The sequence below is a fragment of the Rhipicephalus sanguineus genome, chromosome 4 (genome assembly GCF_013339695.2).
Source record: "Rhipicephalus sanguineus isolate Rsan-2018 chromosome 4, BIME_Rsan_1.4, whole genome shotgun sequence".
In the NCBI taxonomy this organism is placed as follows: Eukaryota; Metazoa; Arthropoda; class Arachnida; order Ixodida; family Ixodidae; genus Rhipicephalus; species Rhipicephalus sanguineus.
The window spans coordinates 52,103,248-52,130,547 of record NC_051179.1 but is presented as its reverse complement, the minus strand read 5'-3'; the positions used below and the strand labels follow the sequence as shown (position 1 = coordinate 52,130,547).

General features: G+C 46.7%; 1 protein-coding gene across 2 annotated transcripts; it reads left to right on the top strand.

Annotated features, from left to right (window-relative positions):
- The first annotated feature begins 2,813 nt into the window (after nt 1-2,813).
- Nucleotides 2,814-26,449, top strand: LOC119389990 (uncharacterized). Of its 2 annotated transcripts, none has more exons than XM_037657484.2 (9): nt 2,814-2,859; nt 2,998-3,080; nt 14,145-14,442; nt 15,767-15,923; nt 16,744-16,915; nt 17,772-17,884; nt 20,787-21,108; nt 23,917-24,193; nt 26,186-26,449. In XM_037657484.2, exons 2-9 carry the CDS (start codon nt 3,074-3,076, stop codon nt 26,268-26,270), a joined length of 1,431 nt encoding a protein of 476 aa, XP_037513412.1. In that variant the 5' UTR covers nt 2,814-2,859; nt 2,998-3,073; the 3' UTR covers nt 26,271-26,449. The 2 variants fall into 2 exon arrangements, with proteins under 2 accessions (XP_037513412.1, XP_037513414.1); XM_037657486.2 differs by having other exon boundaries at nt 2,815-2,859; nt 14,148-14,442.
- The last annotated feature ends 851 nt before the right edge of the window (nt 26,450-27,300 follow it).

Below are 27,300 nucleotides of genomic sequence, written 5' to 3'. Positions count from 1 at the left end.
AGGCTACCACACAAAATAAGGCAGATGGTAGGGACGTATACACTTGCCTGCTGCGTGATATGCTTCAAAGCGCTCTTTACAATTGCCACCGCTGTGATTGCAGAAGAATGGACACAGTGCACCGCAGATGAATAAACGCGTCTCGTACATGCGCGCATGTGTGGTCATCTACGCCCACCAGAGGAGATCTGTACACGTTACAGAAAAACAGCTAATTGATTACAGTTGCCAATTACTGCCAGAAGAAAGTAATTGAGGGATCACTGAAAAACAATCGGTTACTTCTACGTTACTTTGCTTTCAACTTTTATTGAGGTCGTACAAGTCAACGTGCGGAACCGAAACCGATCCGGAAACCGAACCGGAACTTGGCCAGAACGTACTGAACCTAAACCCGAGAACCGATGTTCTGGGAGCGTGCCTGAATCCGACTCGAAGTTGCCGAGAAATATAGTATCGGTTCTGAACAAAGTGATTCAGATAGCTTTAGGCAAGGTGACGTGAGGTGCTTCCATCGGCCAGTGCCGTCGTACCGGTCTTTCCTTCTGTTGTTCTTCATCTCTTTGCTTATTTGTTTCAATCAATTTTTTCTTGCTTACGCGTGCTTTTATTCAAGCCCCTGTGAAATTTAACGCAATTCGGCCTGTTGAATTGGGGTACAAAAAGATAGACATTAGTTTCACTGCAACGTGAAATACCTACGTATACCTAACAATTAAAATCATGCCCTCATGAACTTGCAAAACTGGTTGGTAGCTAAAACCGCGAAAGTGACACCGATAACCACTGAAGCACTGGAGTAGCCAGGGGTGCGGTTGGGGGGGGGGGGGGGGAGAGTTCAACCCTTTTTCCCACCCAACTCCCGCCTGTCAACCCCCTCCCCCCGAAAGTTTTCTATTTTGCGTATACGCACACATACAAACGCACGCACGAACATACATAAAGTATGGTCGAAGTCGAACCAACCCCGCCCGGCAAAAAATTTGTGGCTACGCCCCTGCAGTCAGGGTACATCTACAAACCAGAAGTGTTGAGTATACATCGTCGTTTTAATTGAAGATATCAGTCCCAATACATCGTGAAATGTGAACGTTAATATATTGCATTTAACGTATTGGGGCAGACACGTACGATTTCAGACTGCTCAATTTCGCGATATAAGCCAATGATATTGCCACGTGGTTTTCACTGTGAAGAACGCAGCAGTCAAACCGGCATAGACTCGACTCTTTATTGGGAGAACCTGCGCCCATCAAAACTAAACACTCGCAGCAACACAATAGCGGCGAGCACGGTGATAGGTCGATGATAATTTGGTTTACGGGTGAAACTTGTCGGCATTTATACATGCGTCATCGTGCATTCCAGCGTTATCACCGGTGCTCGCGTTATTTGCAGGATGTACTCAGCCACTCGCGTCGTGGAGGAGAAGTTGTAACAGGCAGAAGTTTCCTAATTAAAGGGAGGGGAGGGATGGGGGAGAGATCTGCTCCTCCTCTATGTATGAACACCTCATCAGTATTGAAGACATAGTAGAAGCTGTTGTTTAGTACATAATACGAAAAATTATTATAAAGTGCGGAGCACTTTAGGGGCCCGGGCTGTCGTATGCTGTCGTATGCTCTCGCCGTCTCATGTAGCTTGGCGTAACGCTGGCAAAACCACGTATAGCATAGCCACATGTAGCATATTGAGCGCGCTCGCGCTAAGGAGTAGTCTTCTTCCTCTTGTTCTTCGAGCGCCTTGATGATGATATCAAGTGCGGAGCACTTTATGGGCCCGGGATGTCGTATGCTGTCGTCGCTTGGCGTAACGCAGGCAAAACCACGCTTGCAAATAGAAAAAAAGGGGAAGCAAGCGAGAAATAGAAAGAGAGAGAAAGAAGGGGGAAAAATAGGAAGAAAAATAGAAATAAATAGAAACAAAATGAGAAAAAAGACCAAAAAAAATGGGAAAGACAAAAAGAAAGAAAGGAGGAAAGAAAGAGAAAACCGAAGAGAAATAAAGAAGGCTGCACAGCTCCTCACTTCCTTCAGGCTTGGCATGACTCGTACGAAGCTGCCTTAATATTGTGTTTTTAATTACTAGACGTCATATAACGAACATTTCACTCGTCAAGTAGAGTAAACGCTCTAATTTTTACCAGCTTGAATAGTAATGAGGTGTTTACCGTAGATGTGGTCGACCCTGCACGTTCGTGCGTGTGTTTGTATACAAAATGTGAAAATTTCGGGGGAGGGGGCTTGAATCCCGCAAACCACCTCCCTTGTGAAATCTGAATAGAAGATTCTAAAATTCTCGACAAGGTTACAATACATTCAGGCGCGGCCTGCGCCGAGCGTTAGCATGTGAACAGTTTTAGCCAGTCCAACCTGCACATAGTGACAAGAAACAGAACCCTCTTTTCGCCCTCAATATTTGTGAATGTTTTTTAGTGTGCCGATTTTTTCGTATTTTATGAGAGATGATTTACACGCTTCTTGAATATTAAGCCACATAACTTTTATTGCTTTCGTTTTAAATGCGGAACTGTTCTGGAATCTGTCTCTCGATGATTATTAGTACATGAGCTGACGCCTCAGCCGGTGTGTGCACAATCTCCATATCGTTTTGTAGGATCTCGTTTAGGCCCGAGCCCTGCCCTGGCCCGCCATGAAAGATACTTTACCCGACCAGACCAAGCTGAACCCACTTGAAATCGGATGCGATGACAGCGCTAAAACGTTCGTAGCGACAGAATATTGCGGCGAGCCGCTTTCCGATGGGGCAACGTTGGGAGTTGCTCAACTTCAAGTTTATTGAAACCGGCTGCAGGCACCGGCAGGCACCGGTCTGATGCCGCATCGGGTTGCATTTTAGGTAGGCAAGTTTCGTGCTGGATGGTTTCGTTTCTGTAAACACAGAAGCATCGCGATCGCAGAATACCGTTGGCGGTGACGCTTCGCTTCCCATCTTTTGCGGTCCTTCGATAAGTCGCCCGTTCACTTTCTTGCGCAGGGTCTGATGAAAACGAGGTTTCCACTTCGACGACACACACCCGACCGTCCAGCTCGTTCAGCTGCAAGCGCAAAGCATGGAAGGTGAGTGTTTGCCTCGCTGAAAAAACACAGCGGTGCGACTTGTTTGTCTCACGTCGATTTGTATAAACCAGTGAACGATGGCTTACACGTGGATATTGTGCATGGTTTTCATGATTCGTGTCGTCTTATCTCGGTTTTACCGCCAACAGCTCGAAACCGGGAAGCGGTAAATTCGAAATCAACTTAAAGCAGTGACGGAATGTTAATCGCTCATAATGTCTGACACTTAAGAAAGAGCTTATTTGCGTTTACAGAACCTGTCATGGTAGCTTAGCGCGTCTAAGGTTCGTGTTGCACTGCTAAGATCGATGACGCAGGTTCGCTTCCCGGCCAAGGCGGCCACATTTCGTTTGGAAGAAATGCAAATACACCACGTTTATACCGAGATTTTGGTAGTACACGTTAAAGAACTCCTAGTGTTCAAAATTAATCCATACGCACCCACTACTGCGTGTCTCATAATCATATAAGGTCATGGTTACCTTTCCTGCGATGTCATTGTCATCAGCAAAAACCACATGCGCTCATTGAAGCTGTACAAGCTGTTTTGTTACTCATCTTGAATGGGCAACCCATCATTTTTCGTACACTCATCCCTAATGTAATAACCACGCAGTGTGGCATCTAAGGTACAGAAAGTGAAAGCAAAAGTGCGTGTGGCACGGAAAGTCGTTTGTGTATAGCTGTGTATTCTTATTGTGCTTAGGGAAGTAGTTTGGCGGTTAGAAACCGCCCCGAAACGTTATGTTTTAGCAGTGTCATGGGAAGGCTAGGCAATTCGGGGAGCTTATAATGCAACACGGTAAACGTAAGGGCACGTTCGAGGTGGCGTAGAGGAAAATTTTGAAGTGTCTAGGATTGGGTAATTAGGGGCCACCTGGAAATGATCAAGGCCCCGTTCATGTTTCCTGTCTAGATGCAACATATAAAACGCTTATAGGTGTTTTTTTCTCAGTTGCACTGAGCGATCCATTTGTGATAGCAGTTTAATGACATATTTGCAAAAGCATGCGTGTTGTGAGTGACATGACCGGTAGATTGAATTCTGTCGGTTAATTACAGCTTTAGTGGGAATTTTTTTTTAAATGTGCAACTCTTTAAAGGCTATTCAAGCATGTTTTATGAACCACACATTAAGTTAGCGCAACAGCCCATCATAACTGTATCTAAAATTATACTCATACGTGCTACGTATTTACGTTTTTAGTTTATAATTAACGGACGCCTGATGTGCAAAGCGCGGACAAAGCTTCAAGGCTTTTAATTAGCTCGGCCTGTTCGACATTTTAGAATCGCAAACAAATTTCCGTCGGAGTTTTTTCTTTCGAGCTTTGGCAATAAGAACTTGAGTTGTCTGCGATTGAAGTCGCATACCTTAAAACGTTTCTGTTTAAAACTGTAACCACGTATGACGCTTCGAGTACCTCCCAATTTTACGAAGGCAACCCGCCGAAGCATTCACATGCGCAATTTATTGCAAAATGCAGCGTTTTACCCGAGCACATGCGCGGGTGAAATTATGCGCACATGCGCGAAGATGCTGCCTTTGACAGGCGCATTCATGTTCATCATCATCACTCACAGCGATTCCTATATCAAGCGAAAATTCACCGTGAGAGGACCGGTGCGGAAACCTCGTTTATAGTACAGCACATGATATTTTGGAAAATATGTGTATGCCGTGAATATATTTAAAAACCAGATAATTTACATACACACTATAAAAATTTACGCGAAGTGCGTTATCGCCGCCGTTTTCTTTTCTCAGCCGAAGTAAGCGGGTACACTTTCTCAGTGCGGTCCATAGAAACCTGCCTCCGAGCTGAAGATGTAAAAAATTCATGAAATTTCGAGGGCGTGAAAAAAAAAACAAGTAGAATTGAAAAACAGAAAAAGAAAAAAATGGATTGCGCACAGAGCTATAAAAAAACCCGACACACTTTTTTTAACAGTGAAAATATATAATTGTTATAATACTGCATCACAAAAATCCCAGCAGAGCTTCCGGATTTGAAATTTAGGCACCGTTTCATGTCAATGCGTTCATTTCGCATCAAAGCCTCAAGACGTCCGCCGCAGTGGTGTAGCGGTGCTCGGCTGTTGACCCGAAGGTCGCGGGTTCGATCCCGGCCGCTGCGGTCGCATTTCGATGGAGGCGAAATGCTAGAGGCCCGTGTACTGTGCGATGTCAGTGCACGTTAAAGAATACCAGATGGTCAAAGTTTCTGGGAGCCCTCAACTACGGCGTGCCTCATAATCATATCGTGGTTTCCGGCGCGTAAAACCCCAGATATAATAATGCAAAGCATCAAGACCGACGTTTGTGTCGACATATGAGGCAGAAATCATAGTGTAGCCGGTGCAACAATCGTCGTGTACGATGATCAGATAGGCTTCGCGACCTAACTGGCGGTGAGATAAGCGTCGGGATCAGCTGACGCAGCACTGTCGTCTCATGCGGCACTCAGCGTAGCTTTAGCCTTTCACAGGCTCGTATAAAAAACGAGAGGAGCGCGCATATCGAGAGTCGTAAGTGCGACTCACAACGGTTTTCCTGCTTATAAATCGCAGTCTCTCTCTTTCTCTCTCCTTCCGCTACGACCGAGTGCGCCACGCTTATCAATGCTTCAGCGGCAAGTTTTCATGCCACAGCCATCAAAAAGCGTGAAGCCCTGTACGACGCGGCGATAAACGAATTCAGCCGTGTATCCATCGTACTTCGCACGGACGCGCTTGAGTAGCAGCGCCTCAGCACGCCACTATTTCGCGTACTTCGCGGGCTTCTTTTTTTTTTTTGTATATGAAAAAAAAAGAAAGACCAGCAGAGAGAGAGAATTAAACTTTATTGAGGGACCAGGCGCGCGTGCTCTTCGCCCAGAGGTGGGTGACTTCCTCATTCCAGGTAGCCATGGCTTGCAGCTGACGCTCGAGCCCTGTCCACCAACCGGAGCTGGTCCTCAGGGTTCGCGGACGTCAGCAGCGCCTCCCACTGGTCTTCCGGATTTTCGTCCACGTTCAGTTCGTCTATGGGCGGGATACTTGGGTTGTTGCGACATCCCCATACCATGTGGTAGAGGGTGTTAGCAGAGGCCGGGCAGTATGTACAGTGCCTGTTAAAGTTGCCGGGGTACATTGCGTGGAGTAGTGTACCGTGCGGGTAGGTACCCGCCTGTAGCCTTCTCCAAGTCACTGCTTCCTCTCTAGTAAGCCTTTTATGAGCCGCTGGATAGTGGCGTCGTCGCTTCCTGTAGTGCGCGAGTATGTCGGAGTACTTCCTTGGTATCGGCTACTCTTCGTTTTCGGAGTCCGAATATCGCTGCGGAGTAGCCCGGTGTGTATGCTCTCAGGCTGCGGCATGTGCCGCTCGGTTCCCCGCTAGGGATTCGTGCCCCGGTGTCCAGAGGATACTTGCATCTTCGAAGTCGCACTTTAGGAGGATTCGAAGGGTTGATTTACTTATGGATCCTTTTTGAAATCTTCGACATGCTTCTTGCGAATCCGTCACTATGGTTACTGAAGAAGAACTTGTACTTATTGCTAACGCAATGCCAAGTTCTTCTGCGGTAGTTGCGTAATTTGCATGTGTCGAAGCGGCAGCGAGTTCCCTACCTGTTTCATCCACCACGCTAGCTACATATTTGTTTACCCCTCGATACTCAGCAGCATCCGTGTAACGCACGCTCTCTTTGTTGCTATAGTTCGCGAGCCTCTGCTGTAACAATCGTGCTCGTGCTTGTCGTCTTCCCTTGTCGTGTTCCGGGTGCATGTTCCTGGGTAGTTGACACACAAATATTTTATCTTTGATTTCTTGGGGAATACACTGAGGCAGGTGTGCTGCTTTTTCCAGACCAGGAGAATTTGAGAACAAAGAACAATTTGCCGCGGCCTACCTCTTTATAGGTTCATGGCATATGTTGGCAACTCAAGCAGTGATTAAAAAGTAGATCAGTAACGAATATTGAAACAATTCTTCGTGATGAATAAAATATGGATTGTAAGTACAGACGACTGCCGTTAACATACAGTTGGTAGAATTTTTCTTGCGCCCTTGGTTTTTTCATGAAACCTCGGTCAAAGTTAGCTGGGACACCCTGCATATACACCGCATAAAGGGTGATCCGATCGTAACTGCATTAATCCGTGTCTGATTGCGGCTTGGTGACGTGTATCTATTGTCACGGGAAAATGGTCATATGATGATCGTATAGTGGTGGTATAGCCTCACAAAGTTGTCGCTAAAGGTTGACGAGCACTGACATTCACATTTACAGCGGGACAATGGAATGACAGTTCTAAGATTGTAATTACAGCTCGCACATAACGAAACCGATACATTGCATACCTAATTCTGTGTATAGATATCACCGAAAAGATAAGGCCTTTTTACGTGTAACGGCGTAGGAGAAACGGGTGAGGGGGAAATAATAACGCGAACGATAAACAACTGCAGGACTTGATATAGGTGGCACAGATACGTTATTCCAAAAGTTAAAAGTGAGCTATCCATCGACGTCTGGCCTTTATTTTATTTTTAATTTTGCTCGTTGTCTTTACGTACAGGGACAGCTCACCGTTTTCCCATATACGTAATGCTCTGAATCGTTCATTTCTTCTTATAAACACAAGCACAGAGCGATACTTCAGAACCAAGGACAAAGAAAAAAATGATACACACAACACAGGCGCTGTACAACCTAAGCCCAGTACCACTTAGCAAGTTCATTATGCGATAGTTTGTTGTTCTAACCATTTTCTTCAAAATGACGATTCGCGAACAAGCTATTCGACAATCTCGACAGTATATGCAGTTTGGATATTACGATATAAATCTGTTACTTAGTTAAACGATTTCCTTAGTCCTGCACGTATAATTCTGAATAGCGGCACCGCAGTGTTCGAAATCCTCCACAGTTAATTTGTGAAGTTGTATGGCGCATCGCTTGAAGTGTGTTTTCATGTCCCTTCCTTGTTTTCTTGTGTATATGCATGCGTGTATATGCATGTATGAGGGTATGTGAGCGCGTGCGTGCCTGTGTGCGTTTGTATGGCAATGTCGATAACAGGCAGTATATCGTGATGTTATTGTACATCGGTGACGGTGAGCGGTCTGTCCTAACGTTGTTCTGTCCTACGTGGCCCGTCTGTCAGACTGCGCATATCGAAGCACGTGCGGCAAACCGAGTAGGCGCAAACCGATACCGCGACGGCGTCGAGAGCGGCTTTTGAACTCTTCATGTCCTTGAAGCGTCGCCGACAGTGGTTGACGTAGTACATCCGTCGCTTGTTAGGCACAAACTTAGGTTTCTGACTTGCGAGGGAATTGCACAACATTATCGCGCGACAGTGTCCTCAGGCTTCCGCTGCAGCAGCTGTTATGCGTATGTACATCGAGAGAGTTATGCATATGTACATCGCGACGCGCGCTGTTTTGCACGAATCAGGGTGACCCACGAGCATATCTATGACCGTACCAACCACGGGCGAACATTGTAATGTGCCAGCTCAGTCTGATTTCATTAATAAAGGCACGATGTGCTGAGACAGCGGAGACTGTGCAGTGATACCTTGGGTTCTCCCGCCTTCTTGAACAGTGAATCTTAATCTCAATCAGACAAGAAATTCGGGCCAGTTTACCAAAAGAATTAATCTTTAGGCCTGGAAGACGCCGTATAAGATGCGCGGGCTGTTGTTCCGAGACGATGTCACTTTCGGCGACAGCCTGCCCGTCGCTCTGCGTGACGTAGAATCTCGCGTGCCCAATGATTGATCGCTTTGAATGATGTATAACATGGTGTGTCCAATGGTTGAAACGACTAGACGCCTTTCCTCGACCACCAATCAACGCGCAATGAAAGTGATTTACTCCTACGTGATCGTCTCGAAATATGGATCCATGATGTTGCGGCGAGTTGGTGCAGAAACGTTCAAGGTTGGATCGCCACCCGTGTTTCCATTTCACGCGTTTTCTGGATTACCAGCAAGCGTGTTCGCTGCAAGAAAATAGTGGTTTTGTTGTAAAGTAGATAAGGAATGTATTAACGAAGGTAGAACATTTCTTTTTCTTTTTAGTTTTTGTCGCTGCAAAGGCGCAGTACATGTCCTGTAAGGTTCTTGTTTTCGTCCTAAATAGTTTTCGTCCGTCGCCCCCACAGGCTCAGAACAGTGGGGACATGCCCCCACACTCAAGGCTGTTCCAACACCCCCCACCCCCTCCCTCACCTTCTTTTCCCCTGGTACAACCCGGGAGGCTAGAAACTCCTTTGACTTGTTGAAGGGTGCTCTTTATATTCAACAAACGAAACAAAATCGTATGGAAGTCTGTGACTTCTGACTCTCTATTTGTCGGTGATTTGTCTGCGTAAACACCACTGCCTGCTTTCGATCTGGTTCAACGCATATTCTGTGCTGGTGTGGTTCTCGAGGAGGTGATGGCTGGCGCTCTATTCTGCAGCCCTTGCAGGAGCACGTCTCAGCGCCACGACATAAGGATGCCTCTCGTTCTCTGCCTCTTTCCTTGCTTCTTTCTATCCAAGCCCATGAAAAGCAATAAGATAAAAAAAAACTCGGTTTAAGCCTGTTCCCACATAAGGACGATTTTAACCGTGAACCTACCCAGGGGCCTAGCCAGAAAGTTTTTATTGAAGGTCTGACCTCGCTTTATATATATGTTCTTGCGTGTGTGTGTGTATGGGTGCGCTTATACATATTGCCACGTGCGTTTCTTTATCACTTTTGCTGTATTCGGTTTTCGGCCACAAAGACTGTCAGCAGCGCTCAGCGCGAACCGCGCCTCGTTGTTCGAGAACCTTCGCGATCATTGTAGATCGTTTTGTTAAGATTGCGCGCAAGACGCGCACACTCCAGCTTATTCTAGAACTTGCACGACAGCCAGCGATAACGCTGGAATATTCGACGGCACATGTTTAAATGCCGACGCGCTTCACCGTTTGTCAGTTGATCGACGGTCGACGCTCTGTTCGCCGCTATCAGTGTATTGCTCTTTCAGTTTCTCGGCCACAAGTTCGGCCAAATAAACAGTTTCATCTCGGACGTGCTGACTGTTGTCTTCGTCGACGTCACGACCACGTGACAATATATATATATATACACACAGAGAATGCAATAATTTTGAGGCGGTGGGGGGTTGAACCCCCGAGCCCTACTAGCTTCTCCATTGAACTTATCGCGTGAAATGTTCGTTTTCTTCCGTTTAGGCCTAGACACACCTCGGTTCTTCCACACATAATGACCGTAGTGAAAATCGGAAAGATAAGGTACGGCCCACGGTCTTCTTGCTGAAGGGTTTTTGCGATCGAGAAGCTCTTTGCAAACTCATCAGGCATGTCAGCCCCCAAGCATACGGCGAGCTTTTATGAGCAGACACCGGGACGAATTGACGATTTGAAACTAAAATTTAAGTAAGGGCTTTCCTGCCTTATATTTTTTCAGACCAGAAACTCGTTCACAGATTGCATTTTTCTATCGAAGTGCGTTCCCCCTCATTTTTTACTGTGTATCGGTCATTTCCAACGATATGTTCCGCGATCACCGTGCGTATGATGGGGGATGACTATGAGGCATGACGTCCCCGAAGAAAGTTCTGAAAATATTTCCCGGTGTGGGTGTCTTCACATGAAGAGGGAGATGTCGCGTGTGAACTCGCTGTTGCTCACCAAGCTAACATTTGCGTTGTTCACAGACAAAGTCACCTTCTCGGAAGTGCTTGCTGCAAACACGTGCGCGGGACTTCGGTTCATTGCCCTTTCTAAGCTTTATGAGCCGTGCGTAGTGATGTTCGTTATCCTTGAGGTAAAACCGTAAATGTGAAATTATACCCTGCTCCTTTGCTTGCGTGGTGCGTTAATTGTGGCACACTACACCAGAGCACCATGCCGCCGAAAACATTGGTCACGCTTTACAAGCTCTTGTATCGCCAGTGCACATGATCTGGTTGAGCAATGAGGCTGATTGAAGTGGGAAACTCAAAGAACAAAATGCGCTCGGGCCGCCGGCTTCCCGCCGTCAGAGCAAGGTTCGGTGAAGCAAGCTTGGTGGCATCACGTGATCCCACTTAGCATGTCACAACGACTGCATCGCTCGTGTCTGCAGTGGTGGGCCTCGTGCACAGTAACACTAAAGAGATACAGGAAGTATAACTCCAATGGCAAATTATCTTAATACGATCACATTCACGCCATTCTTACTGTGACCTGAACTTTAACAAGCGAGAAAATAGCGACAAACTGAAGGATATGTACTAACGCCCGTTCAAGTTTCTCGTAGTGATCACAAACGCAGTCGGGTCGTGATTTGTCGAGAGTTATTCATCGTGATATCTTCCTCATACGTTTTAAATGCGAATGCATTTCTTAGTCGGGGGTTGTCGTGCGTCCCTGGTCGGCGTGCGCACAGATCTCTCCGCGCGTGCTCCTCCTCGCCCCTAGCAACAGCTGCGCCGCGCCTAGCAACCGGAGCAGGTGGTGAGCGGTGGAGGGTAAGGGGGAGGAGGAGCGCGCGGGCGTGTGATGGCGCTCGCATCGCGGAGCAGCGGAGGGTAAGGGAGAGGAGGAGTGTACCCGGTGAGGGTAAAGCTGTAAAGCCCCTATACTTTAGGTGAGGGCGCTCGCATGCGAGTACGGGAACTGATATCGCACGCCGTTGCCACGTGTCCCGTTCGAGACGCGTCTCCGTACAAGGATTTGTACACCCTTGCCTACACCGGAGACGGAGTCTTTGTGGTGACCGTGTACCTCGCGCCCAACCTCGCTCGGGACGCCGTTGCCGCGAAGCTGGACGCGGCTATGGAAAGTGTGCGTGTGCGCTCCAAACCCTCTGATCCCATTGTCTTGGTCGGCGACTTCAACGTTGACGTGCGCAAGAAGAGTGGCTGGTGGAGTACATGCAGACCAAGCACTCTATGCATTGTCTCTCTGCCACCTCCGACAACACGTGCCCCACTACCATTCACGGGAGTTGCATTGATCTGGTCTTTACGCGAAACTGTGCCGCGCGTATGCTTCTCAAAGACCCTTTGACCGTGCACTTCAGCGACCACAAGGCGGTGACTGTGGCCGTCAGGTACAACGATAACACGAACAGGTGCTGACGTATGAATAAATAATGCTTACGTGCACACTCTCGTCTCTCTTCATTAATTAATCGCACACTCATCGGGTGCACCCAAATGCATTCGCATTTCCTCACGATCCCCTTCGGGGAGGTGCGGCTTTTTTTATTTTGCTTCTGCCAGTGAGCGCGGTGGTAACAACAGCAGCCAGGTACGTGTAGTTTGATGTTGACGTCGTTTATACGAGCGAGCTTCGCTGCGATTCTGCGTCGGATTTCACACATGCGCACTGTCCCGCAGAGAACTATGGGCCTTCGATGGTTTTGATCACATGGTACATTTCTCCTCGCTGGCACCCTCCCGCCTTCCCTTCGGATGCGTGCCGCATTCCACGCGCGGATTGAGTGGCCCTGCATGGCTCTGCTCTTATTCCTCTGCTGCGCCTCTCCTCACTCACGGCGCCTCTGCTCCAGTTCTCCCAAAGGAAATCGCGATTAAGAAAAACGCAGCATGAAAAACACGTGAACATAAACAGTATTCGGCAAGTGGACGCCTCGCATGCCGTCGACGAAAACGAGGCTTCGTTTTCGTGGCTGCCAAACATGGCTTCGTGGCTGCCAGACATCGTACACAGAAACTGCTGCCGCGAGAGCACGGGGGATCATTTCAGACAAACTGAAATGTAATCCCGCTTCCATGGCGAGATCTTCGCTGCGAGGTTCAAAGTCTGCAACCACATCCATCGCGGCAATGCCGAAAGCCGCGGCCATGCAACGGCCCTTTGCACACGTGGTGACGTATCATGCCGCCTTCTAATTCGCTGAGAGCAATGAGTTTCGAGACGGCATCGCTTCAGCACCGAGTATGGGGCGAGAGAAATTGAGTAAGATATCTTCGGTCTTTGCTTACAAATATCTCCACTGATAAGTTATCTTTTCACACCCAACCAAAAGTGCACGCATTCTTCAATGCCCCTGTTCATTGCAGCTCAACTTTAGGTCCCTAACTGACTGTGCGTATCGGACGCCCACAAGCGGGAAAGTTACACGAGAAAACACCTATATGCACATGTTTTATCCACTACCTTGGGAGGGAAGGCGGACAAAGAACATCGACTTCGCTGAGGCGGCAAGCTACAACGATACTTCCTTTTCTGCTAATACAGCTCTATAGATTTCGCGTTTGGTGTTTCACGTATGCGTGTTATGGTGGCTACATGAGATGGTATCAACGTCATCTGGTCGATATAGACTCCGGATGAGGCACAAAACACACTAAAAAGGCCGAGGGTCCTGAGATAGGGAGCGTCAATTCTCCCGGCAGGCGAGAAAATTTCAGAAAATAATTTCACCTGGCAGTCGCGTCGTGTTCGTAGTCAGAAACGGCATCCTCATTGGTGATAAACTTTCCCACAAGGCATCGTTTTCTTGTTAAGGTAGTGCGTATATATATATATATATATATATATAGAGAGAGAGAGAGAGAGAGAGAGAGAGACGATGCAACATCAACCCACAGACGTCGTCGCCCCCACACATCAGATATACTTCCGGAGCCCCTGCCATAAACGGTAAATTTTAATAGTATTTATAGGGGTTTTACGTCCCAAAAGCATGATATGATTATGAGGGACGCCATAGTGGAGTATTCCGGAAATTTCGACCACCTGGGGTTCTTTAACGTGCACCTAAATCTAAGTACACGGGCCTCTAGCATTTTCGCCTCCATGGAAATGTGGCCGTCGCATCGGGGATTCGATCCCGCGACATTCGGGTGAGCAGTCGAGCACCATATCATAATCACTAGATCACTGTGACAGAAGGGTAAATTTTTCTCACAATCCAGCAAAGTGAAATTGCTACTGGTATCGTTCGAGATCCTAATCATTTTTTTTTTCTTGTCCCATTGGCAATCATTTACAAGCACCGCCGTCGTTTCCTTGCTTTCCTTTCTCTTTGTTTATTTTCGTACCCATGGCTTCGGCAAAACTAACGCAGCAGCGTCGGGCGATACCGGAGGCGCCGACTGCCCGACGGACACGACGCAGTTGCTGGACCGCGTCAGTGCCCCCTGCCTGAAGGACGAGGCGACGCTGGGCTTCCTGCGCACCCACGGTCGCCTGTTCATCCTGGTGCGCGGTCCTCCCGGTTCGGGCAAGAACATCGTGGCCACCGAGCTGGAGGAACTGTACCCGGACTGCCGCTCCTACTGGTCCGACAAGCTTTTCAGCTCGCCCATGGCCCCCGAGAGGAGCACGTTCAGCATACGCGAGTCGCACGACCTCTGCCTCAGCAAGTGAGTCCGCGCATGCGCGCGTTATACCTTGCTTCCGTTGCATCATTGGTGCTCCCTCTTCTTCCATTCTATTCATGGATATTGCCACGCGCGCTTCTACTTCTATTTTTCGTGTAACCGGACCCGACGCGTAACCACTGCCCTGCGCACGCAACGCCGGAATGTCGAACATTTCCGATTGTTTTGGGTTGTTCTGATAAGTTTGAGCGCGCAACGCGAATAGTAAAGTTTATTACTAACGCGGCCCCAACGATAAGCATTTATACATGTTTAAATGTCGACGTACATTAGCGCTGATTAGATTACCGACGGCCGACGTTCTGTTCGCCGCTATCAGTGTATAGCGTGTATTGCTTGTACTTTACTTTTCATTTCCTGGGCACACGTTCGGCCGAACAAAGAGTTTCGTCTTGAACCCGCCGACTGCTGCCTTCTTCAACGGTGACGGCCACGAGACGTGCAGGCGGTTGGTGTAGCCAGAAGGGGGGGTGGGGTGAGGGGGTACGGGGGTAAACCCTCTCCCAAAGCAAATTCTTAGCTACGCCCCTGCTGCAGGCCCATACTGTCGACGTAGTCAGAATGATGATGATGATGATAATTCCAGACGCAAAACAAGAAATAAAAATGTTGGTCAGTGTCGAATCCTGTGGGGTTGAGGGGTCAGCTTTGTTACAGCCTGTCTCTGTTTGTCCTATCTCCATTTGCCCCGCCTCTCTTTATTTTGCCAGCATGTTGTCCGTGCACACTTGCGCGCTGGTGCACATATATTGGTTGGGATATTTTCGGGCATGTTCGGATGATTCCAGTGAGACTGCTCTTTGTGTTGGGCTGCACTGAACCAAGACGGGCTACGCTGCTGCAGCTGATGATGACAGATGATGGTATTAATATGACAGCGAGGAATGGAAGAGTTGTGTTCACATGATTCGTGTATCCCATCCCCTTTCTGATACAGGCAGAACACAGAAATTTTCGTCCAGGGCACTTCCCCAGGCAGTGAAAATTAATCTTCAGTACTCGAATTATACGGCATGTATCACCTAAAGTTAATTTGGATCATTAAAGCCGGTCAGTTAAAGACTCAATAAAATCTGTCAGTTAATCAAAGTGATTGTGCCCCGGGTGCTGAAGACTAATTATAGGGCTTTGCCAATTAAGAAAAAATTTCCGTACAAATCACATTGATGATTTCACATTTACGTACATTACCATTACTCCCCTGCAGCAGGCAGTCCGCGCGACGTTAGCGGCATTACTTGAATGTCAGTTTTCGCAAGTTAGGTAGGCGGTGCGTATATTTTTATTTTTGTTTTTATGCTTTCAGAATTGAGGGTTTCATGAAGAATGACGTGCCCGTGATAATAAACCGAAACACGAACGTCATGGTGTGGGAGATTGCCAAGTTTCTTGTGCTAGCATCCAGATACGGCTACACCGTCATTCTGGTAGACATGCCGCATCATTTCGTCTTGGATCCCAAGGTAAACATTATACCGATTCTTACTTGTATGCGCACAACTGCACAGATCGACGCAACGAACCACGCAACGTCGGCGTTCCCGTTGGGTACACGTACCGACACTGCATTGTTCACTGCATCATTTCATTGTGGTGTAGGTGCGTTGCCATTGAAGGTGTCTGATTTTGTTTCGCTGATTCCGTGCTCCGCAAAATTCTGTAGGCAGTCCTACACTGACCGTTACCATCTTTCAGCCGTGCAAACAAGCTTATCAAGCTAGTCCTCCCACGTGGGGACGTCGAGGTCTTGCCTCTTCGCCGCCTTGCGGGTTTGCTATGGGTTCCCCTGTTGGAACAATGCAAATTTATCGGGACACCAAAGAGACACGTGTGTAGAAGGCGGGCCTTGCTTGCACCCAACGCTTCTTTCTGATCCAGAACGTATGACGTCCGCGTTCAAGGAAAGGGACCGTTTATAGTGGCTGAATTAAAAAAAAAAAAGCATGTCCTTCCACTCTGCCGTCGGGTAACTTGTCTGCATAGGGCAGCAAAAAACGGTTACATAACGCCGGTGCATAGAAATAGTTCAATTCAGCATTTTCTTTTGTTGTAACTTGTCTCTTTTTTTTTTAACTGTGCCTTTATTCGTTAGTTATGTCTAGCGAATAAGGACACAATTGAAATCAAACGGCAAGTCTGAATCATTCCCATGTGGTTCGTATACGTATGCGCGTATGCTGCCCAAAAGAGTCTCGCGCTGTAACGAAGTGTAGGACTATACCACCATATTTGCGAAGTAGGTTCCGTGGGTTTTGCTGTGGAGCTTGGTCGTCCTCTGCACAGGTTCTGACAGCAACGAACAACAAAGGCCTGGGTGAGTCCTACATCACCCACAGGGTTAGGCAGTGGGAAGAGGTGCATCCGTTTGCCACGGGTTGGTCGCCGAGACCGAGGGACGCGGCGAAGCTGCTGCATCGGTACCGGCAGCTCAGGAAGAAGTTGCAGGATGAAGATCGTAAGTGAAAAAAAAGTTGTAGAGCAAAAGCCGTTAGATTGAGATCGAAGTGCTTTTACAGCAGCAGCTAATAAGCATAATTGAGACTAGTCTTCATTTACCATCACTTAACCAGCATTACCAGCTCCAGGCAACGCTAGCTAGCTCACAATAGCCATTAGTTAACCATCATTAGCCAACAGTAGTCGGCATTAGGGCCAAGATTAGCTTTAGCCAGTATTAGCACATGACATAATCGTAGCCCACATCAGTCATTTAGACATCGTTTGCCGACATAAGGCAGTACTTGTGAACGTCAGCCATAATTTAGCTAATATTAGCCAGCGCCAATCGATGCGGGTAGTACGCAAGTGAATGCAGTAGTAGTTGAATTCGGTGAAAAGTTATTATTTCTGGCATCATGGTGATCATATAGCGCGCTGCATACCCTTTACCAAAAAGCGTACTTCACCGAAAAATAAAAATAACTGTGAATGAAATTATAATTTTACTGGCGTGTATGCAGTGGCACACCTATACTTGCCGAGGGCTCTTCCAAGAGGTGCTTGGAACAGGACTATAGGAAACTTAGGGTGGTCAAAAAAAAAAAAAAGAAAGCAGGAAGGGGGGTGGAGGAGGAAGAGGCGCAAAGTGAGGATTCAAAATATAAGGGTATGCTATGTAAGGAGCGTTGACGACAGTTAAAGGTTACAATTTAAGTGTTAATCTGCTAGAGCTTGCCATTTAGGCTAGGGTCCTGAAGACGTTCAAGCTAATGTAGGCGCACTACATTTTTGACACTTTGTTTACTTGTTTGTTTGTTTGTTTACAGAATTACTTGCTATGTGGCTGCTCATTTTGTTCCTCTTTTAATCAGCTGCTCTGGCACCGAAAGACATCGCCAGCAGCAACGTGTTCCCGTTCTGCCTGGCGAGGGTTTGTGCCTTTGGCCGAACCAGGCCGGAAAGCAATTACTGCTGCAGCGAGAAGGTACACTTTGTTTGGGACGTTCGCTGAACTCTGATAGTGCGGTCCTGGTACCATGTAGAACAGTGCATGTAGCCAGGATTTGAATTATGTCCCTGTTCTGTCTTTGCACTCCTACACATTTTCTTACTTCGTTTACCATTCAGTTCTCTTTTTCTATTTATTAATTTTTTCCCATGAGAACTAACTACTTCAAAAACCATGTTCGCTACGAGACCTAGAAATTGCGAAACTTTCATGCAGGCTTGAAAAATGAAAAGAAGTTCTCAAAGCGTATGATTTCCGAGAAAAGAAAGTTCTCTATGTATATCCTTGCCAAGTGTTAGAGACACGATCTGACGAATTATCTTTAAAATAGAGCCACGGCCTCCTTTGAACAAAGCATCACGTCGCAAAAGCCAGTACAGTAGAACACTCAACTTGGCATAGCCGTAGGCTCTACGTTTGGACTGGCACGCATAGCGCGATGGACGCCTGAATCATGACTCAATTGTTGCAATAGCCGTTTTACTGCTCATTTTTGAAGTTCCCCATTGATGGCAATGGGGAACTTCAATCAGGAAGCTGCCTTATGATCAAATGGGAAGATAGCCGTCAATGGGGAACTTCAAAAAAACGGTTGATCCCTCCGTCATAGGAATCGGAATAACACGAAAGTAAAGCGTGCCCTTACAGAAGTAACTGAACGCTTACTGTAGATTGATATAAGGAAGTTTGCACAATGTATATTAATGTCTGGCAGCTATAGCACCGTTTAACGTGGATGCACCCACTTTGATGATTGGTGGTACATCTCCATCCCGGCGACTAACATCCATGTTAAATGATTAAACAAACCCTTGTGGTAGCTGTAGTAGTTAACCGTGAAAGCGTAATCAGACAACGAGGTGTGATAGCCATAAGAGCGTCGCATATTGGTCGCAGACCTTGGTCGCCATTCCGCGGCCTGTTAAAATGTGATTGAACACCAAGCGCGGACTAGAGGGAAACGCATAGCGCATCGTGCCGCCCTTGTAGCCCGGCCCCGATTTTTCTCGCGGCGAGCGCGTGAGCGGGGAACGCGGTGTTACAGCCAGGTGAGGCAGGCGCGCGTCGCAGAGCTATTTTTGGTTTGGATTAGCGTGATGCTATGAGCGAGGCCGACGCTTTTACGACGCTTGAGCTAAGGTCGCCACCTCGCGGTGTGTTAAGGCATTGACAAAATTGAACTTCTATTGAAAACGCGCCGAATGGGACGGACGTGTAACGCGTTGCAGGTGCTAATCGCGGAGGCCACAGTAAAGACGAATTACTTTACCGCTCCCAAAGGGCAACACCACGCCGTGGACAGGAGAGTGGTAGATATAAAAGGCGCGTTTGTAAAGCCTCTAAAGTCTGGATAGCGTGCCCGGCATGTGTTGTTACGGACCGAGCGGTCGTGGGTTCGACGCCCGTTGACGGAACTTTTTTTCTTTGCCGTCTGATCGCGTAAATTTTTTCGACGTCATTTCCGTGACGGAAATACGCCACTGAAGTCTTAGTGAACCCCGGCATAAAATCCTTTCGTGTTAAAATGATTTTCTTCCTTAATACAAAAAAATGTAACGATAAAAGTTGCCATATAAGAACTATTTGTTTGCTTTCGATTGAGGTATAAAGTTGGTTTTTAATTTGAGCACCACGTGGTGTGAATTGCGTGTCAATGTGGCCCAAACTGACGACTTTCTCAAATTTGTTATCTTTTCTCGTAAAATTTAGGAACTTCAGTTGTCTGAAAATATCTTTAATTTAAAATATAGAGTAAGTATTCATTGCTCAGATATTTATAGACAGCGTAATACTACTACAATGGAAAAAATGCCAACATAAAACATTTTGGCGAAATTTCTGGAGGCGTATAGGGCAGAGAAATTGCAGTAGTATTATTGAGTTTCTAACACGTTACACGAACGCTTTTGCTTAATATGTAAACCAAATTTGGTTTTGAAACGAGAAACGATACTCTCAGAACAAATTTTCTGACAATTAACACTCAGGCGATATTCTGCAAAGTTCAGAAGGCTCCCACGTGACCAACCCCCCCCCCCCCCTGAAATATTCTAGCAATTCGCGGTTTTCAATATAGTAAGTCAGCATGATTTTTTTTTTTTCGAATACATTCGAGATGGTTGCCAAAATGGCAGGGACGTTTGGCGTGGAATGACCCTATTGGAAAGTCAACTACCTGAAACACTCGGGAAGTGCTTGACATCACGAAAATAAGTGAGCGCTATTAGATGGAGCACTTATGCAAATTCTCTGTGGGAGGGGCAGCGATGGCTGTGCGCGGAGCTCGCATTTTTAACAGCCGAGCTGTTTAAGCTTTTCGTTCCGCCGTTTCGTGTGACCTGAAAACTAAGCTGCGCCTAGTGCGTGCAACGCTATAACTCGGCCGGCGCGCTCTCTCTTCGTCCTCTTAACCTTAAGATTGGCGACAAATGCAGTTTGCTTTTAACGGCGTAAATTCGAGAAATTATGACAGTTATGGTACATTTTTCTGTATCACCTAGTAATTTGGCGGATAATAAGGCCTGTGGCCAGCACATCCGTTGACGTTGACACGATGGATAGTGTAGGCGTTTCTTCTATGCGTCTACCTTCTGAGGAAAAGAGAAACGCAGAACGGAAAAACGGAAGAGAAAGGAGAGAAAGAAACAGGAAGGAACAGAGAGAATAGAGCCTTGCTAATTAATGTCATGATAATTAACACACTGCTAATTAAGACCATGCTAATTAACGCCTTGCTAATTATCTAGGTCGGCCACAAGCTGCGCGCGCTGTTAATCCAGACTCGCACCACTAGTGCAAGCTGCCCACATTTTTCTCATAGGTTGTAAGAGAGTATAGACCTGACCAGGAATTGCAATTCACCAACACGCGCTCGCAGGTGAAAAAAGCTTACGGGAGGCACGACACCGTTCGTGTGTTCGGCTACGCCATGACTCGCGGCTTCGTGTTCGCCATGGCGGAGCTCACCGAGGACCAGGCGTCGCTTGTCAAAGGACACGACTCCGGCAGCGGCGCGGGCAAAGTCGATGACGAGGAGGTGGATGATTTGGCGCAGCGCATGTGCCTCAGTCTCAGCCCTTCCAACTGGGAGGACATCTCCTGCATCGTCGATCTCGCAAAGTTTGCCGCCACAGAAGAACGCAGCGGGGACGCCGAGGAAGACGCCTTGCGCCGGGCTGAGGACAAGACTGATCTCAAGGGTGAGTTTCCTTGAAATCAGTCGGACAAATAATTGAAGTGAATTGATTTGCAAACGGGTTGCAATTGCAACTGGGCCAGGTTCACCTCAATTTGCAATTAGCAGCTTGAGGTGAACCTGGCCACCTCGCACGCAGGGCAGCTTTATAGCGGGCAAACAAATGCGGCTAACGCATTTGAATGTATGTAGTACTCAAAAGAAGCTACGGCTCAAATAACAAACGAATTCAGAAAGAAACATTTTGTTCGGTCGTAACAAAGAAGGTTAATGAAAACGAACATGAACTTCTTACTGTATTTACAATCAGGAACAGTAGCGTAGCCAGAAACGTTTCTCAAAAGAGGGGATGGGGGGTTCAACCCTACTTTATGTATGTGCATATATAGGCATGCGCAGCTAAAAAAAATTCGGAAGGGGGGGGGGGGTTCACCCGCTACGCCAGTGACAATCAGCCAAATATACGACGTAGATTAAGCCAGAACAGATATATTTAGCTTATATTCTTTCGGTTATATAATTTATGTCTATTAGTGTCACGACAAAATTAAGGCACTGTTTATAGGCAACTTGGCAGTTTTCAAACCCTCGTTACATGAGCAACTGTTACAAAAATCTAGCATAAGATGAATACAAGGCATTAATGCGTTGTCTTCAGTAGAATATACATGTTTCATCCATCATAGGAAACGGCACGGGCACACGGAACTAGAAAGACAGACAGACAGGACTTCGCGCTGGAAGCAATCTGGCAATTCACTGTGCCGAGTGCGGCTGCACTCCGAGTTTCGAACAGACGCGGATCTTACGCAGATATCGCGATTGCCGCGCCCGGGAAATCTATGAAGAAGGTAATGTGGACGAAAAGATAACTTGCCGCCGGCGGCAAGTTATCAAGTGGCAGTGTTGATGCCTTCAGGTAGTATGCGAGGAATTATTGGTCAGCTGCGAGCTCGTAAAAAGATCACGTGCTACGTGGCGCCAACAGGCAGAAAAACAGTGGTCTACACTCGCCGCTATGGCTGTGATCGGCACTGACTAATACTCCTAGGTTTAAATGCACATATATACCCCATAAAGTGGACGGGAGGATGACCGCCGCCGTAGCTCAGTGGTAGAAAATCGGACGCGTTATTCGAAGGTCGCAGGTTCGGTCCCTGCCGGCGGCAAGTTATCGTTTCGTCCACTTTACTTTCTTCAAATTTATATCCTAATTACTACAAATAACATCCCCTATACTTTCCTTGGCATCATTGCCCTTTTAAAATATATAATTCGTAAAGCCCCTTCCTAATCTTAGTACGCTTTTCCGCATGACACCAATGTACTGCGGCGAAGGTGACTTAAGGGTTCCGCACGCGATAGACCAAGGCCAGAACTTTTAGGACCACTGTCCTTCGTTATTTCCTCTTCGCGGTGGGGTTAGGGCTGTTTTTTTTTTTTGGAGGGTTGGGGGTTGCATTCATTTCCGTGCCGATATAATCAGGAGGATTATTAAAAGTTTGGTAGTCTTCCATGCAAATCGTGTAAAGTTAGCAAGTATATTTAAATATACAATATGAGTATATATTGAATAATTCCTACGCCAGCCATAATTTCTGAATTTTAAATTAGTTACTTAAGTTGCAGGGACATGACAGAATGAAAGCCTCCCTTCGATGGACTTAGTACCGGACCGTCTACCAGGTGCATTTACTTGCACTAGAAAGGAGAGACACATGATTTACTGTGTGTTCCCCAAATAGAGCAGGCCTTTTTGTTACTAGGGTGACGTATGAAATGACCCATTAATGCGTAATAAGAACATGCACAAATTGGCCAGGAATTTGGGGAAACAAGCTTAGATTACTCGTATGAAGTCCTTTTGTATATGCTGCTATACAAGATATTGTTTTTATTGTGACCGAACAATTTAGGCATATAGTGCTGTATTTTGTGACTGTTCTTGAGTTTTCTGTAATGTACTGATGACCGACTAGCCGTATATCTGAAAACCACTAATTATGTATGTCATGTGCTTCACTTTTTCTAATATTTCCTCATAGCTAATAATAATATCTGGGGTTTAACGTCCCAAAACCATGATTTAATTATGAGAGACGCCGTAGTGGAGGGCTCCGGAAATTTTGACCACCTGGGGTTCTTTAACGTGCACCTAAATCTAAGTACACGGGTATTTCCTCATAGCTATCCTTATAGCAGTTTCACTGTTATTAGTGTGGGTATCCTATTTTTCTTTGTGTGTGTGTGTGTGTGTGTGTGTGTGTGTGTGTGTGTGTGTGTGTGTGTGTGTGTGTGTGTGTGTGTGTGTGTGTGTGTGTGTGTGTGTGTGTGTGTGTGTGTGTGTGTGTGTGTGTGTGTGTGTGTGTGTGTGTGTGTGTGTGTGTTAAACAGTGTTCATCCTTTGTTGTTTTGTTGCTGCCTGTAAAATTATGTCAAGCCTTCCACGATCCTCTACATCAATTGTATGTCGAAATAAATTTTATTTTATTGATTGATTTGATTTGATTTGATTCGATTTGATTTGATTGTGCCAGCAGAGGTGCAGTAAGGACGTCTCGTCTTGTTTGTGGTTATTGCATCTCTCCATTGTTGCCCATGCGGAAATTCCTTCCTTAATTTCATAGTTTAGTATTTTTCCACTAGAAACCAACCCCTCGTCGTTAGTTCCTGTATCACCCCTGTGCAGCACTTTCACTGCAGTGTTTGCTGCTTCTGGAAACGCAGCGCTGCGTATCCGAGTTTTGAAACGCCCAAAACGCATTCCTCCTTCAGGCGATAGGTCACTGTTGTTGGCGTCATTTTTTTGAAGGCGCGCATCCATCGAGGATCACCATCATGCCTTTGGGCTCAGTGGATGGAACAGAGTACAGCTTCGCCCGAGCCGTCGGCGCACCGTGGACTTTGCTGGCTCAGAAGCTGCGCTCCTGGACTGCACCGGCAGCGGAGGAAGCCGCGAAGAAAGTCGGAGATGTTCAGGTCTACGCAGCCGCGGAATCCGGGGGCGAGGCCTGCTCCCTCCTGGTTGATGACGAGACTGTCGAACTGGACGTTGTCTTCACGGGCTACTACCAGCCACACACGACCCCGTAAGCTTAATGGTCTTCTCATTCTTTCGTCAGCGCGACGAGTTGTACTGTACTTGCGGGGCTGCTTCCCCCAAATAATGTGTGCAGATCTCATTTCGTAAGTTTCCTATTGATCATCGGGAGTTCAACGTGGACATGGTTTCGTTTAGTTCGATGAAGGGAGAGATGTTTTTGTTTTTGGTCAGTGTTGCTTTTCCTGTTGATTCAGTGGAGTCGCATTTTCTACGAAAGCCGCATACAGGTCTTATGAGAGTGAGGTCTGCTTGCCCGGCGCCCTCTGTCTGTCTCAATGGTGTCACGCATGAATTAAGTGTGGCGGTGACTACGTTATAAACTTCGTTTAAAGGGACCGACAACTGATTTTTCTCGACCCACTTTTTTACGGCGCGACAGGAAGCTCACCCTTCGTAGCGTTTGTAGCTGTAGTGGTTTATCCGAAAAGCACGTAGTTATTTTATAAGCAGTATTTCTCGTTCTGAAAAGATCCAAACACGCATGGAGGCTTGCTCCAGCAACGCTGAGAATTGATAGCGATGCCGCTAGCCTTTGTGAAAGCTGTCGTTGTTCTCCTTTCGCAGGAGTTACTGTAACTATGCTTAACCACCTTTATTTTGAGCTTTCCAACCATTTTTGAAAATAGCAAGCTGTTACAATGAGATGTGTGGCTTTATACACCTTCCCGGTATTTGTACAACGTTGTGTGCGCCTGCGCCTGTGTCATGGATGGCTTGTCCCGGCGTCGTTACTCTCTCGGTACACGAGCCAAGCCAAGTAATCGAAAACGTAACTGTGCATATGCACGGCCGCACCGAGTAGCAGCGCGCGTCATTTCTGAGACGAAGTGTAGGTAGCAAAACTATGCCGCTCCAAAACCTTAGCGACCTGGAAACTGCGTGCACGGTTGCATGAGCACGCTGAAAAGTTGCTCAAGACGCGCTGACGAGCCTGGGATCATTACGTCACGGGAAGGCAGCGCCGTTTTAATGCATATACTACTAACGCAGGCCTATATGTACATTATTATGGAGTAATACCTTTTAATATATAGAAACGAACAATATTTCAATACTAACAAAAAAATCGTCAACCGCGTACAGCAATCAACGGTCACGTGGCCGTCTTCATCGGATCATTCATGTTTTTGCCGCCAGAGGCACCACAGTTCATTTTTCGCGACTTTCAATTAAGAAATAAAAATATAAATCCATCTCTCACGAAAAAAAAACAGGGTTGGTTTGAGTCAGTGCAACGGACAGTCTTTACATAAGTGGAGTCAACTCATTTCATATTCTGGGCAGTTGTCGGTCCCTTTAATGCAGCAGCCCGAGAGCGTTTGCCAAAGTTGGCTTCTCTTCACTGGGGGTCTTTATGTGGGGAAGCCCACCTCGCTCATTTCACTTGTCTTTCTTTTTTTACACGTATGCGGATTCAACATGACGCTTTCTTATGACAGAAGCACTGTATTGATAATTAGCTGCGGTGTTCAAAACTTAGATAAGCGATTGTCATTATTAAGTGGCAATGATAATGACTTTTTTATTACTTTTTGTTTTTTCTTTGACGATGTAATTATCTCATAAACTACAGCTTTACGTAACCTTCTGAGGGGGTGACTCAACTTTCGGTATGTGAAAAGCGATAACAGCCCTTAATTATACAAAGAACTATCAGATGTTGAGATAGTGCCTGGCCTGGGCAAGCAGCTTCGACGTATTATCTTTGACGTACGTCAAATTACGTCAAAGCTGACTTGACGTGCGTCAAAGCCAGTACGTCGAAGCTTCAAGTAGCTTTGACGTACTAATAAGACCCTTTTTTGCTGCAAGCTGCAAGTAGCTTTGACGTACTAATAAGACACCCGCCCCCTTCTTGGCTACGCCCCTGCAATTAAACGAGGATTCTGTTATATGCTTACACGTTGTGCTGGGGGACCCCATTAGTCTTAAGAAAGCGCAGTAAATGCGCGTTTGTTTTCTCATTTTCACCTTGCAGGCTGAGCCGGAACACCTGGTCCCTGACTCGAAACTTCGTTAGGGGGCGACCACGAGGCCGCAGAAGTTACGACCGCGACTTCTGAACATGCTGCATGTTCAAAACTGCGACCGTGCAGTGTTCCCGGTGTTCCTATAAGCGTGTCACTGCGGAGTCTTCCATTTACAGCTTGCACTATATTTTTTGTACCCGGGCTGCTGGCGCAGCCAGTGAATTGTTGTTTTGCTTCAACTGTGTGCCAAATAAAAAAGAATGTATTACTTTTTCCAAAAATAATTTTCACTTGCGCACCGTCAGTGCGGGAGCGTCCGTGACGGAACACCTTTGAAGCCAACCTCGTTATTACGTCCACACTGGCCCGTATATTTTATAACGTAAAGCGCTGTTAGCCTGCACTGCCGTGCCTACGAAAGGTTGGTTTCAGTTTGTGTTATTAAATGCGAAGGATTTCTTAGCGAACCACAGCAACTTTGACCGTTTCTATCTATCTATCTATCTATCTATCTATCTATCTATCTATCTATCTATCTATCTATCTATCTATCTATCTATCTATCTATCTATCTATCTATCTATCTATCTATCTATCTATCTATCTATCTATCTATCTATCTATCTATCTATCTATCTATCTATCTATCTATCTATCTATCTATCTATCTATCTATCTATCTATCTATCTATCTATCCGCCTACGTCGGACGCTCTCGTGGTAGTCTCCTCAGCTTGGTATATGCCAAAATTGATATACGAGGACATGAGTGTATGACGAACACGATTCATAGGTCATGACATGCACAACGCTACTTGAATGTCGCGTACGCCACGAAACCGTTTTAGTCACCTGTGGCACATACACGCATAGCACGGCCCGTGGTATGCGGGTATGCGCCACAGTTGGTGGATTCACAGGCCATATCAACCAAGGCACAGCGAGAAGGCACTTTGGAAACCTTAACGAGATAGCGTTAAGGAACCCGTGTCGCGGAAAATCCGGCGCCGGCGTCGACGGCGCTGTAAATTAGCGAAAAATCCTGATTGAAGCAAAGAATGAAAATCATGGCTCGAGCCGGAATCGAACCCAAACATTCTGCATGAAAGTCAAGTATTTTACC